We start from the raw sequence: 14,078 nt of genomic DNA on the forward strand, positions 1-14,078 counted from the left end.
TATAAATTCCTAATCACCATGACATTGGCATCAGTTTCTCATTTTATATGCATTGTGTTTTTTATTTTATCTGGGTGTGTATGTGCCTGCACGAGCATGCTTACATTAATGAGTACAAGCATGCCCAGGCCTTGGCATGCACACAGCAATCAGAGGACCGCTTCACCCGTTGGTCCTCATCTTCCATCAGGTTTGAGACAGGGTCTCTTCTGGTCATTCCTCACTGTGTGCAACAGGCTAGCTGTCCCTGCTCTTCTGGTTATTCTCCTGTGTCTGCTCCCACCTGATTGTAGGAGTGCTAGGATTACAACTGGGCAGCACCACAGGCATCTTCACAAGGATGCTGTGGATATGAGCTCAGATCCTCACAGACACCAAAGAGCTTTACATACAGCACCATCTCCCTGGCCCTACCTCAATATATATATATATATATATTATTTGAAACTAGACTAAGTGAAGCACTCACCTTGCCCTTAGCTGATATTCTCTCCTTAAGTCTCTCGATCCACTTTTTAAAAACTGTCATTTTCTTGTAATTTGTTGAAAACTCCAGATTGTTTACCTTTCTGTGTCTGCACTGAATGGATTGTATTGATGTTGTGCCCTATGGTGTGGGTGCTGTCTGCCCTCCCTACCAACAACATATTAGGGGTTGACTCTAGAGGTCTGGTGTAATTTGGGTTTGATTTGGGACCAGCTAACCTCATAGGCAGCTCTAGGTCCTTCCTTTTGGAGGCACATCTGAGCTGATTTTCTCTCTTGGTGATGTTAATGGCCATTGGTAATCAATGCTCAGATTCAACACCTTTACAGTTTAAATAGCATGTATACGTCATCAGTGAACCCATCACACAGATCTGGGAGAGGCTACAGGTGTGTATCAGGGTTTTTGCACTCTATAGTCTTTATCTCCAATAGATATCATATGTGCATTCATATATGTATGTGCTTGGTGGGTGTGCATGTGTGTTCATGCATGTATCTTGTATGTATGCTCATGTGCATGGAAGTTGAAGGACCTGATCAAGTATTGTTCCTCAGGTTCTTTTTACATTGTTTTTGTTTGTTTGTTTGTTTTGTTTTTTGTATATTTGTTTGTTTTTAGACAGGGTCTCTTATTGGCCTCTAACTCACTAATTCAGCTAGGCTGGCTGGGGAGCAAACCCAGAAACAAGTTCACACCAGTACATTTGGGTTTTTCATGTAGGTTCTGAGGATCAAGCTTAGGTCTTTGTGCTTGCAATGCAAGCAGTTAACCAACTGACCCTCCAGCCCAATGCTTTGTTGTGACATCATCCCTAATGAGCCACAATGCATCTAAAGGTCCCTGTTGCCCCCCCCCCTCTGAAATATTCCTTTCCTTGTGGAAGTCTGTGATTACTAGAGAGCCTGGTGCATGGCACCTGATTTCACATAGCTAGGTAAAGATCAGTAGCTGTCCATTGATTCAGATGACTATTTCTTCTAGGTTTGCTCTAGAACCTCTGTTGCCGAAGAAGATGCACTCCAGGTCCCAGGACAAACTGGATAGGGACGATCCAGATAAGGAGAAGAAGGACAAGAAGAAGGAGAAAAGGAATAGCAAACACCAAGAGATATTTGATAAGGAATTCAAGCCCGTAGACAGCTCCTTGCAGCAGTCTGAGGCAGTGATCCTTTCTGAAACGGTAATTTAACTGGGGATGGGAGGGAGCCCTGCATAGGTACCTGGGACCACTTGGCTCTGCATCTAACCAAGGGGTTTATCAGCTGGATTTTATTGAATTTTTAGGAAAAAAGAAATTAGCAACTTGAAAGCCAGAGGTCTTCTCATCTCTGACCTCAAATAGCCCAATAGTCAGAGATGCAGAGCCGAGCTGTCTTTTCTCCCAGAACACATGCTGTCTTAGCCTTCATCATCTTTCAGAGGGGCTGGATAGGTCAGTTGCCTGCAAAGCCCTCATGTGTCTGGGCTCTTTATAGCTCTATTGTTCTTGGTGCCCTCCGATGTCCTAGCACCTCAGGGAACAAAAGCACACTTATTTCACAAACAAATCATTGCTCACGGGTAGCAAATGTCCCCTCTACCCTCTCCTTATTGGCATTTTTAAGCCTTAGTCACTTGCTTAAGGCTTATAATCTGCCCAGTGTGGGGCTGGTGAGATGACCCCATACTTGATGATCTCAGTTGATTCCTCAGAATCCATATGATAGAAGAAAACCAACACCCACAAGTTGCCATGTGACCTCCATGCATGTGCCACACACATACATACATACATGCATATACAAAATAAGTAAAGTAAATATAAGTGTGCTCTCATCCCAAGATGAGTCTTGGACCTAGGCCTCCCAGAAGCACAACCTAGTGTTTAGGGTCTAAGTGTAGAAATGAGTCAGAGAGTGTTTCAGAGAGAGACCCAGACATCTTCAGTGTCCAGAATGACATAATCTCAGAGTCACCTCCTCTAGACATGGATAGTACTTGACTGGTAAGTGACTGGAGCGTGTCTCCCTGGATCACAGCTAGCTCCATGTTGGCTATGATAAAGGGCATTTCACGAAAATTCTGAACTAGACATGCTTCTTAACAAGTCACATGAAAACATGTCAGAGGGAACATTCCAGCACCAACAACAGCCATATGCTCCCTTTGACTCAAGGTGGGAGGCAGATGTAGATGTCAGAGCTGTGGCATGTCTCAGTAAGGCCATTGGCTCTCTGGCTTGTGGACATGTGCTGTCACTGGAACTGGGCTCTGGTGTCTCTGTGTGGACACTGATGGCCAAGGGCATCAGGCCCAAGAATCACTGGTCAAAGCTGGCTTTAATTTCTTGGGCACTGGGCCCCAGGCAGTACATGAGAGGTACTGGTAAGCTACTCTGCATTTTCTGCCCACTGTTCCAGAAAGCTGTGCCTCCAAATACCCTCACAAGCCAAGGTCTCTTCTCTGGTCCCACAGCATCCTTACTGGTTGGCTCAGCTTCTTTCTTTGACATATTTACTCAGGGTCAGGCACTGTGGGGTCCTGCAGACATTTTCATTAAATCTCTGTTTTAAGATATGAAAACTGGGCCTCAGGAAAGTAGAGTTAGGTAGCCAAAAGGACCACAGTTGAATTGCGTGGGAACAAATCCAAGGACACAGCCAATGCTGAGCCATCACAGTACAGTTTCCGTCCTTCTCAATGATGACCGTCTTCCTGGACAGCACCTAGTAATGACAGGGCCAGGTGCAATACCGTGTGGGCCTCTCAGGTTGCAGAAACTACACAAGGTCAGAGGACAGAATCTTGACTTTTTGCTGTCAGAAGGTGCCTGAGGTTCAGAATGCCCAGGGCTGCTGCAGCAGAGTCTTACCCACTGGTCAGGTGTGGTGCACAGTATATCTACACACTGCATGGTCCATGCTGACTCTAGCACCCCCTAGTGTTCCCAGATCTCTGTTGTTGCTATGGCTCCCCCTCAATACACCTACACACATCAGCTGGTCTCCTGGCTTCTGTAACATCTCCCCCTCCCCCTTGGGGCTGGGCTCAGCTTCCTTCTTCATTTGTGTCATTAACAATAATATCGTGACCTTTAACTGAGCCTCTCAAAGCTGGACCTCCAGGCTACCATTTGCATTTCCCCAGGAAATCCTCCTGAAGCTTTGTGTTAGGAGCAGAGAGAGTGAGAGAAGGTCTTTACAGCCCAGTCTCTTCACCAGCCCATATGCACATCTTCCTGGGAGAGCCAGGCTTGTAGCCAGTCCTGACCGCATCCAGCCAGGTTCGGTGGGGGGTTCTCCATTTCCACAGAGAAGGGCCAGAACTCGGGCATGGCACACACACCATATGCATAGAATAATTTGATGTGTAGCTTGAACCTGTGGTCTTCTCATTTATCAGAAGACCTCTTTGCTGCCCAGGACCTCGCCCCTACTTCTGGTTTCAGTAGCTCCAGTCTGAGCTGGCTCTGTAGGTCTCTTCTAAGGTAGACACAAAGACCCTCTGACTCTCACCATTCCCTCCCCGTCAAAACCAGCTCATGCCCCAGGAATAAGCTGAAACACCAAGGCCAGACCCTCCTGGAGACAGCCTCCTCTTTTCCACCAGGTTAATAGCATTTCTGAATAATCCTTTCTCAGAATATTTTGTAATTGCTGGTGTTCCCTGATGTGTAAGATCCGAGGCCAAGCTGTAAGAAATATATAAATTAAATTTACTGATGTTACAAACAGGGAAAGGGGCCCAGGTAGGGCAAAGCCACGTGTGCCCAAAAGCCCAGGGCTGGCAGGAAGAGGAGAGAAAAGAAACTCCTGCCCGATAGTAACACAGCTCAAAGAAACTAAATGAGGGGAAAAGGAAATACCTGCCTGCCACTGTGGCCTCTAGATTTCTGTTCCATTCATTTAGGTTTGTGTTTTGTTATTTTGGGGGGGGTTGTTTTTGTCTTTTGGGTTTCTCTATGTAGGCCTGGTTGTCCTGCAACTCACTCTGTAGACTCACAGAGATCCACCTGCCTCTGTCTCTGCACCACCACACCTAGCTCTCTGTTCCATTCCTGATCCTTTGGGGGCATCCCTAGGTGCTGCTGTTAGATACACAAGTAGCTCAAAGCTACACTCTCACACTTTCACATTGTGTTCAAGAAGCCTGCAAAGGACTGGTGGGTAGAGTGCTTTAATAGCATGCATGAGGCCCTGAGTTCAATCCCCAGCAGCTCATAAACTCCCACATGGTGGTGCACACTTGGAATTCCAGCCTCCAGGAGAAGGGAACAATTATGATCAGGAGTTTAAGGTCATCATTGGGTACATAGCAAGTTCCAAGCTAGCTCACCCCCAAAGGCTGGGTTAAGGATTCTACAAAGTTCCGTGTTAATGGGGACTGGTTGCCATAACAATGTACTATACCCTCTGCTAGCAACTCAGATGACAGAAAGTTGCTGTCTACCAGTTCTAGAAGCTTCATGGCGATCAAGATTAAGGTGTAGATGGGATTGCCTGCTGCCTAGGCAGTGAGAGGTTTTGTTCCACATCTCTCCTGGCTTCTGAGTTGACTAGCCATCTTTGGTGTCCTTTAATTTGCAACAGCAGTACCCCACCTCTGCTTTTATTTTCCTGTGACTTTCTCCCCATTTGCATGCTGCCCAAACTCCCTTTGTTCTTAAGATCTTGTTGGATTAGGGGTCATGCTGACATCATCATGACTGGTTCCTTTGCAAAAGCCCTACCTCCAGATGGACTTGTGAGAGGCTGAGGTTAAGGCTTCAGCACAGGAATTTGGGAAAACACAATCAGTCCCTGCACATCTTTGTTCTTTCTGTCCTTCAACACAGATAAGTCCCCTGCGGCCCCAAAGACCCAAGAGCCAGGTGATCAATGTCATTGGAAGTGAAAGGCGTTTCTCTGCGTCTCCAGCATCACCGTCCTCCCAGCAGACACCCCCTCCAGTCACACCAAGAGCCAAGCTTAGCTTCAGCATTCAACCCAGTAAGTGGAACTGCTTTTCCTTAAGGTGCCTCTGCTTGTGGTGTTTTGTTCAGGATCCTTTTCCCAGCAGCAGACGAAAATACAGATGAGTACCTGGCACCTGGGGGAGTCCCTCGGGTTGAGGGGGCGGTTACTCAAGCAGAAGCTCACCCTTAGTGCCAGAGCTCAGCAAACAGAGAGTGCAGGACCCAACCCAGGAGCAGAGCCCCTGTCTCAAAAAGTGGTCTTGAGAGCCACAGGGTGCCTTGGGTCTCTGTGTCTAGTGGGATGTGCAGTGAAAGAATTATTGCTTAGTGCATAGAAACTTCTACTCGGGATGACAGGTGACTGCACAGCACTCTCAGCCTGTCACCACCTCTGACTTGCATACTAGAGGAGCATTAAATGACAAGTGTTATGTCACATCCACTTTACCCCAATGACGCAGCTGTAGGCCAAGGCTTCCAGGGTCACTTGTCAACCGCCCTGCTGTCTCCCTGTTACCAGATAACCACTTAAGAAAACCCCAAAAATGCCCACCAATAAATGTGCCCATTTTTCTCTTTGGTTTAAAATAAAACATCTTTTCCAAGCGTGTCAACAAAGGCTGATGGAATTAGCCTACCTAAGTGATCCTCCCTCTCTTTGTAAGTGGCCGCTTTTGTGTGCTTTAAGAACCCATTGTACCCCCTCCCCTTGGCTCTGGAAAGCAACTTCTGACCCTTCCTGTCTTACAATCATGGTGGGTGAGCTGTGTGTGGCTGTAACTGGCATGCCCCATCACTTTACCCATTGAGCTTTCTCAGTAACAACTGTGACAGGCTGACCACAAAGCCTGTCAGGCTTTCAAAGTGGCACACTGTCCACAGTCCTTGTCACACCAATTATGGATGCCACCAAAGAAAAGGAGGCTCGTGGACGGTAGTAATTTACACAGTGAATTAGTATGTTGCTTCAAGATCTGGTGTTCTCAGTTTCCTTTCTAGAACATTCCACCTGGAGAGACTTCCACTCTTTGTATTTTCTGCTTCTCTTTGCCTTCTTCTTTGCTCTATTGGCAAGTATTTCTGTGGAGGAGAGGGAAATGGGAGCCCAAGAGCCTTCAGGCCCAGGAGACGTTTTGGTTCCCTTGTAACTATTTCTCCATACTTCAGGTCTGGAGTTGAACGGCATGACAGGGATGGATGTGGCGGATGTCCCACCCCCTCTGCCTCTCAAAGGCAACATGGCAGATTATGGAAATCTGATGGAAAACCAGGATTTGATGGGCTCACCCACATCTCCACCTCCTCCTCCCCCACAGCGGGTAAGTGGGTCTTTAGTTACTGTCCCCAAACTTCCAAATCTCAGTGGTTTTACCTTGGACCCATGAAAAAAAAAAAAAAAACACAGGATGGACCTGGATTTGATTTTGAGAAGGGTTGAGAAGTAAGGATAGAGATGTGTACAATCTGTGATTCTTCATCTTAGCCCTAGCTATAAGAAGCCCCGCCTCCCATACAGTGCTGCAGCCTTCCCCATTGCTGCCCTGTGTAGGAAGTCATTCTGATGGAAATGCCAATCTTTGAGCTGTTGATACTGCCAGCAGTGTTGATGCCAAGAGGTCTGTCTGACTACACTAGAATGATGTGCTATTCTATAGGGCAGGGCTTTCCTTTGTTTCCCACCATCTTGGCCCTGTAGTTCCTCTGGGCAATGTTGCAGTCACACTGACAAGTCCCTAGTGACCACAGATACTTGCTGCCTAGAGAGTACACAGAAGGGCTCCACTTTGGTTCAGAGACTGCATGCCCCGCCTCATCAGCCTTCAAATGCCCCTAAAAATCTTGGTTCAAGTTTTGGGCCTGGCGTCTTCTAGCAGTACTCAGGAACAGCCAGCCTGAACCCCTCTCCAGCAGTGGTCCCCACCAGACATTCTTTTTAAAGTCATTTATCATGTCTAATGTGCTCCCCGATGAGCCACCTCGGGCCTGCCTGCTAATGCAGACAGTAGGGAACAGTCCTAAACACCACACTAAAATGGGTCCTCACTGCTGCTGCCATGCATCGCTCAGGTCATTGTTTAGAACTCCAACATGAGTAGAGATGATAAGCTCAGAGAGGACGCACATGTCTGATGTACACAGTCATGGCAGAAATGTCCACTCTGTAGTCCCCACACCCAGGCCAAGTTATTCATGGCCTTTTAAAGTTCAGTCAGTAAAACAACCCAGCTGTATTTGTACAGCTGGTCATACTTTTTACTGTTCAGCCTCCATAACATAATGTTGTGGCCACCAGAGCCCCTGAGAGCCCTGATGGTGTGAAATTGATTAGTGGCTACTATAAGGCACAGAGATTTTTTTTTTTCTTCCACCATAGTAAAAATAAATTCTTCGTGCCGTTTCTTTTTCTTTCTTGGGGAGGCTTTTTACTGGGTTCTCTGCAAACTGCTTTTCCTCCCTTGAAAGCTGTGAGGGAGGGTTGGGGTGATGGCTCAGTAGGTAAAATGCTTGCCATGCAAGTAATAGGAGCTGAGTTTAATCCACCAGAACCCATGTATAAATGCCAGGCATGTTGGCAGACATCTGTCCTCCTGGCTAGCACTAGGCAGACAGAAAGGGCCCTGAAATTCACTGGTCAGTCATGCTAGCCAAGTTGGAGAGTCCAGGTTCAGTGAAAGATCTTCTCTCAAATAAATAAGTTGGAGAGCTACATAGGAAGATGCCTGATGTTGACCCCTGGCTGCCACATGCATGTGTATAAACATACATTTATAATGGCATTTGTTTAAACACATACACAGGCATGGATACATGCATGCACATACAGAAAGAAAGTGGTGAGTGAAGGAAGTGCTTGGTAGCTGTGCATTTGATAGTTTCTGTAAGGAAACTAAACATCCGTCAGACCTTTTCTCTGGCATGCAAGGGACAGAAGCCAAAGTGTCATTTATGAAGGGATAGATCTCCCTAGAGATACTAGCTGGCCAGCTGGCCCTGGAGAAGGGGGTATTCTATAAGGCTACGGGACTCAGGCAGCTACTGAAATGTAAACTTGACCTCTCCAGCACAAAATGAGACCCAAGGAGCCTGGGGGGGGCCTTCACTCCCTTAGGGTGTTACACCCTCATTAGTTGATAATATCCTTATTTTATTAGAAAGGCAAAAATGCCCCCTGGTCCTCCTATAATCGGAAAACTCTGAACTTGGAAGTGTGAACAAGTTCATTTCTGTCACACATCCACACAGGGGTTACAGATCCATCATCCTAAATTGTCGGTGCCACTTGTGATTAAGAGAAGGACCGACATGCCCTAGCTGCCGTTGAGTTTATAAAGCGGGTGCAAATTCAATTAGATTAATTACCCAGCTCTCTTTGCAATTTGTTTCTGGTTTAATTTGCAGCCTGAGCTCAAGTTTGGGTGACAGGCAGGTGGTTAGTGTGTTGTAGTTAGTTAAGGCATCTTCTCAGGTGCCTCTCTCTGCACAAGTCTTGAAAGCCGTTTTTTGGATAATGATCGTTCATCTGCCGTAGGAGGTGATCGATAGCCTCCCGTCACTCTCATCGATCGGCCTCCGGCTTGTCGGTGACTCTGTCTCTAGTTGTTGCCATTTTAAGCTGTCATTCATTTCAGAATGACTCGTATGACCAGTCATGTGAGCTATAATTTTGCCTAAGGGTGATAAACCCAACATTCTCCCACTTGGTATTAAAGGCACCTCTGGTATCTAACACTGCATTTTCCTCAGACTGTGTTGGTCCTGACTACAGTTACTCTCTGTTGGATATAACCATAACTTTTACCTATAAACACACCTACAATGGATGTTTTCAGGCCATCGAATCAATGTTTTTGTTTTGTTTTTCACAGTTCATACGAACCTTAAAAAATCTAACAAATGTATTCTTTACTTTGGGGTGCACGTGCGCGCGTGCGTGCGTGTGTGTGTGTGTGTGTGTGTGTGTGTGTGTGTGTGTGTGTGTTCATATATATGTGTATAGATGCAAGTGCATATTTACACATCTGCATGAGGAAGCCAGAGGTTGGCATCTGGTGTCTCTCTTAATTGCTCTCCATTTTATCTTTTGAGGCAGGTTTCCCACTAAACCTGAATCTCACTCATTGGGCTAGACTGGATAACCAACAAAGCCCATAAATCCTCTTGTCTGTCAGGCAGGGATTAGAGGCCTGTGCTATTGTGCCTGTTTTTTTACATGGGTTCTGGGAATCTGCACTCGGGTTCCTATGCTTGGGAGCTTGAGTCAGCTCCTAAGGCTGGCATTTCCCTCTGAAAAATGGCTAGTGTTATAGATGATCTCCTGCCCTCTGTAGTCAGCACTAGGGTGGTTGTGAATTTACCTGTCTGTAAACCAGGATCATTCTTGGGCAGTGAGTAAGAGACACCTGTGTCATGGTTCTGTGTTGAGAGCCTCTTCACATTCAGCCATACTCCGAGAGACCGTGACACTTGCCCTTACATTACATGGTGGCTCTTGAGTAGTTCTTGAGATTTCTTCCTGCACTGGGCTCCCATCTCCCCTCCATCTGACAGTTTCTTTATCTGCTCTCACTGTGCCCTTGGGTGATAGAGCCACATCTCTCTGGAATCTCTTGTCAGTGTCTATGATGGTCATGAGGGTCCTAAGAGCAGTAGGATGGTGGCCACCTGAGTCATTCACAGACAGCAGGTAGTACATGGTTTTTCTGCCAGCTTTGCAGCTGTGTGTTCATTTTCTTCTTTAGAAGATATATTCCATTCGTTACTTTTCTAATTTTGATGCTGCGTGCTAAGAGGCAGAGGGAGGGAAGTGCTGTTTGGCTCACAGTTTGTGGGCTCACAGTCTATTGTGTAGGGGAAGGCATTATGACAGGCAGCCCTGAAGTGACCCAGAGCTTGTGGAAGATGCTTGCTCCTATCCCAACTGAACAGAGAACAGATAAAGGATAGGATGGAGAACCTGGAGATAAGCCTCAAGGCTTCCCTGCTATGAGCAACCTCCTTCCTCCAGCAAGGCTCTGTCTCCCAAGAGTTGACAGAACCCCCCACTCCCACCTCACAATGGTGCTGCTGGCTAGGTGTTCAAACACATAAACCTGTAAGAGAGGGGGCCTTTATACTGAAACCATACCGAGATCCCAAGGCACTTTGTTGCCTATGGACCAATCCAGCCAGTGCCTTGCTTTTGTTAATTAAGTTTCCTTCACCCACAGCTATGGCTACAGCTTCTGCTGGTCCAGGTTTTGACTGCTTTCCAGCCTGAATGAGAGCCTCGCATAACCCACAAATTGTAAAATGTTACTTTCCAGAGAAAGCTTGCTGGCCTAGGCTGTCAGTTCAGAAGGCAAGGGAAAGTCTCTCATCACACCCTGGAGAGCCTTTTCTCTGGACACAGATGTGTTACTAGGTCGATGACACCTGAATCTAAAACCACAAACAGTGATGCCTCTCAGGGGATCATTCACCATGTACATAGACACAGATGTCAGAAAACCCCATGGCTGCAGGGATGCTGGCTCTAAGCCAGGCAGGATGGAGCTATATTATCATGGGGAGGGCAGGGGGTGTGAGAGTGGGGGGGGCAGTTCTCATCATAAGTGTTCAGACTAGCTTCACACTATGCCAAGACCACAGAAAAACAAACAAACAACATAAATAGGTGCTTCTTTGAGGACACCAGTAACATGACAGCTTCTTCATACTCCTGTTTCCCAGCAACAGCCACCTCCACTGCCCAGCAAAACGCCACCTCCTCCCCCTCCGAAGACTACCCGAAAGCAGACCTCAGTGGACTCCGGGATCGTGCAGTGAATGCCCTGGGATGAGAAAGCTACCCTCCTTCCTCCCTTTTACATCTGCTGTGCCTGCGATTACCTCCTCCAGGACCGGGGATGCCTCACCTTAGTGTGAATGCTTTTCCTGGAAAGGAGTCCTTCCTAGCCATGGGACCAGAGGCCCTGAGTATCTCAGAGTGCAGTGGGAATGGGGCCCAGTCATACATACTCTGGATTTTATTTTGAAGTTGGGGCCTCTGAGCCTGTCAGCCTTTCAGATGGCCTCAGTCTTGCCCTGATACCCTTTCCTGTGTGCCAAATGACTTGTATTCATTTGCAGGGAGCTTGGCTCATGTGACTTAGCCAAGTGGGAGGGATGAGGTCAACTCTCCTCCCCCACTCCCACCTTGAGAAGCTATGCAGTAAACTTATGAGGATCCTTACACATCCTAGGAAGCCCAGACTCTAGCTCACCCCCATGGGCTGACTGCTCCACCCATTCTCCCTGCATCCGTGGTGTGACCTGTGTGCTTGAGTGATATTTCAGCTGACATCAAGCAATTACATGTACCCCTTCCAAGAAGACCTTGATTTCCCTTGGCATAATTTAAAGTAGGGATGTCTCTCAGTTACTAAAGAGATACTAATACATGGAGTAGAGACACCGTTAAGAATACCCGATCAAATGGAAAATAAATACGAGTATAGGATTTTCATTCGTTTTTAAGTATGGCCCCATACACCACCGGAGGTGGTTTTAAGTGAGTGGCTTCTCTGTGTTCTCATTGTGTACAGAAGTTTGTATATACGGTGGTTCTCAGAGCTCCTATGAGTGTCTGTGGCCCCTGTTTATTCTAATGAGCCTCTGAAAATGAGCTTCAATGTGTCTTATTCATGTTTAACTGCTGGAAATATTTGTTTTTTTTAAATCCCACAAGTTAAATTGTTTTCCAGATTCCCAAGGTCCTGAAGATGTTGGTGGACAATGATTAAAAAAAAAAAAAAAAAGAAAGAAAGAAAAAAAAAAAACTAACTTTGTATAACCTAATATTTTTATTTGATCATCTATATTTTTTTATTCACTATGATCATGATACTGTTTGTTCTAGGAGAGTACAAAGTTAATCACTGACAAATGAAAAATAAATGTTATTTAAAAAGGACTTCTAGTGCCTGGCTTCTTTTATCACTTAACATAAAATATAGATACTACTTTCTTAATGAAAAAAACAAAAACCACCCACTTATATATATGCATCTACCCATCTTCCTCAAACATAATTGAGTGTGTGGGCACTTGCATGTGTGAGCACATGTGTGTTTTTACACGTGCCCATTTATGTATTAGTGTACATGGGGTGCACGGGTCTGTACATGAACACAGGTGTCAGAAGTAAACCCCATGTATCTTATTCAGTTGTTCTTCACTTTGTTATTTGAGGCAGGCCTCTCATGAACCTCAAGCCCAGAGTGAGGTCAACGTCGGAAAGAATCTATGCAGTCACTTTGTAAGGGTTAAGCTGGACTGGCTGGCCAGCAACTCTGAGATAGACTTGCCTTTGCTTCCCCAGAACTGGGACTAGAAGCACATTTCACTGGCCCCAGCTTTTTGTATATAGGTCCTAGGGCTCAAGCTCAGGCCCTTATGTTTGTGTGGCAAATGCTTTGCCAACTGAGCCATCTCCTCTGCCCTTAAACATAATTATTCTTTAATTTGAAAGCTTTTTCTTTATTTTTAAGAATCTTATGCATGCATGCATACAGTGAAATATAACCTGGTCTACCCCTCATTTCCCACCTATAAGCCCCCCATACATAACCTAACTCAACATCTCCTAGCTCACTGTACTGTCTTTTTTTTTTTTTTTTTTTTTAATAACACACTAAGTCTGCTGGTATGTGCCATTCACAGGAGCATGGGAAACCTAACAGTGACCACAGACCCCAAAAATTATTATTTCCCCCTCCTAGTAGCTTCTCATTAAGAGATGGAGCCTGGAGATTGACGTGTATTCCATCCATACCAGGATTTTAATGGGCTTGATTTTGTGCAGGTAACCACAGCGGCCATAAGCTCATGGCTGCATTAGTTGTGTCAGGACCAGAAGACAGCTTTTCACAGTACCACCCCCACCTCCTCCTGCTCTTACATTCTTCCTGCCTCCTCTTCCATGGTGTTCCCCAAGCCTTCCTGTGGAGGATGGGAAGCTAATGTAGGTGGCCCACTTAGGGCTGACCACTTGATCTTTTGTTTGTAGCACTCTGATTAGTTATGTGTCTCTGAATTATCTGCTGCCCAATGCAAAAAGAAGCTTCTCTGAGCAAGGTTAAGAGCAGTCTATGGATATGAGCACAAATAGTTCCCGGTCCAGGGCCCGTGGCTGGGGAGGTCATAGACCCAATCATAGAATCTACTATTGTCAGTTTTCTAAATGGTCATGTTGTTAAAGTGCCTTCCAAGTGTGTATGCTTATACTTATCATTTTGAATCGTCACCCTTTCATTGCCTCTGGTTTGGAACCCAGGTAGAAAATGTCCATCCACGAACACATCCTCACAGTCTTCATGAAAGTGACCATCCATGAACATGTCCTCACAGTCTACACCAGAGTTTCACACTCCCACACTTCATTCCCCAGCTGGACCTGAAGCCTCCTAGCTACATGGCCAATGCCTGTTTCTCCCCTGCCTCTGTTGCTGATAATGTGAGAGTTGATGTTGTCATGTGTGTGATTGGGCTTGAGAGGTATGGGTGCTTCCGAGCTTTCTCCAGAACCTACCACAAAAGGTGTTAGGTGGTAGTAGGTCCCCATGCAGCATGAAGGCCTTTCAGCTCCCTCCTTGAAAACATGTGCAGTCTATAATGAGGTGCTTCTGTGCCTGCCCT

The 14,078-nt window shown here is 46.2% G+C and overlaps 1 protein-coding gene across 2 annotated transcripts in view; it reads left to right on the forward strand.

Moving 5' to 3' along the window:
• The window catches only part of Dock1 (dedicator of cytokinesis 1), a 484,316-nt gene extending 471,962 nt beyond the window's left edge, over positions 1-12,354 (forward strand). For both annotated transcript variants that reach the window (XM_051193215.1, XM_051193217.1), the window contains exons 49-52: positions 1,472-1,670; positions 5,304-5,457; positions 6,591-6,742; positions 11,133-12,354. In XM_051193215.1, coding sequence (XP_051049172.1) covers positions 1,472-1,670; positions 5,304-5,457; positions 6,591-6,742; positions 11,133-11,228 — 601 coding nt within the window. In that variant the 3' untranslated portion in view covers positions 11,229-12,354. The remainder of the gene's footprint in view (positions 1-1,471; positions 1,671-5,303; positions 5,458-6,590; positions 6,743-11,132) is intronic.
• Positions 12,355-14,078: the final 1,724 nt, after the last annotated feature.

This window comes from Phodopus roborovskii, unplaced genomic scaffold (genome assembly GCF_943737965.1).
Source record: "Phodopus roborovskii unplaced genomic scaffold, PHOROB, whole genome shotgun sequence".
NCBI lineage: Eukaryota > Metazoa > Chordata > Mammalia > Rodentia > Cricetidae > Phodopus > Phodopus roborovskii.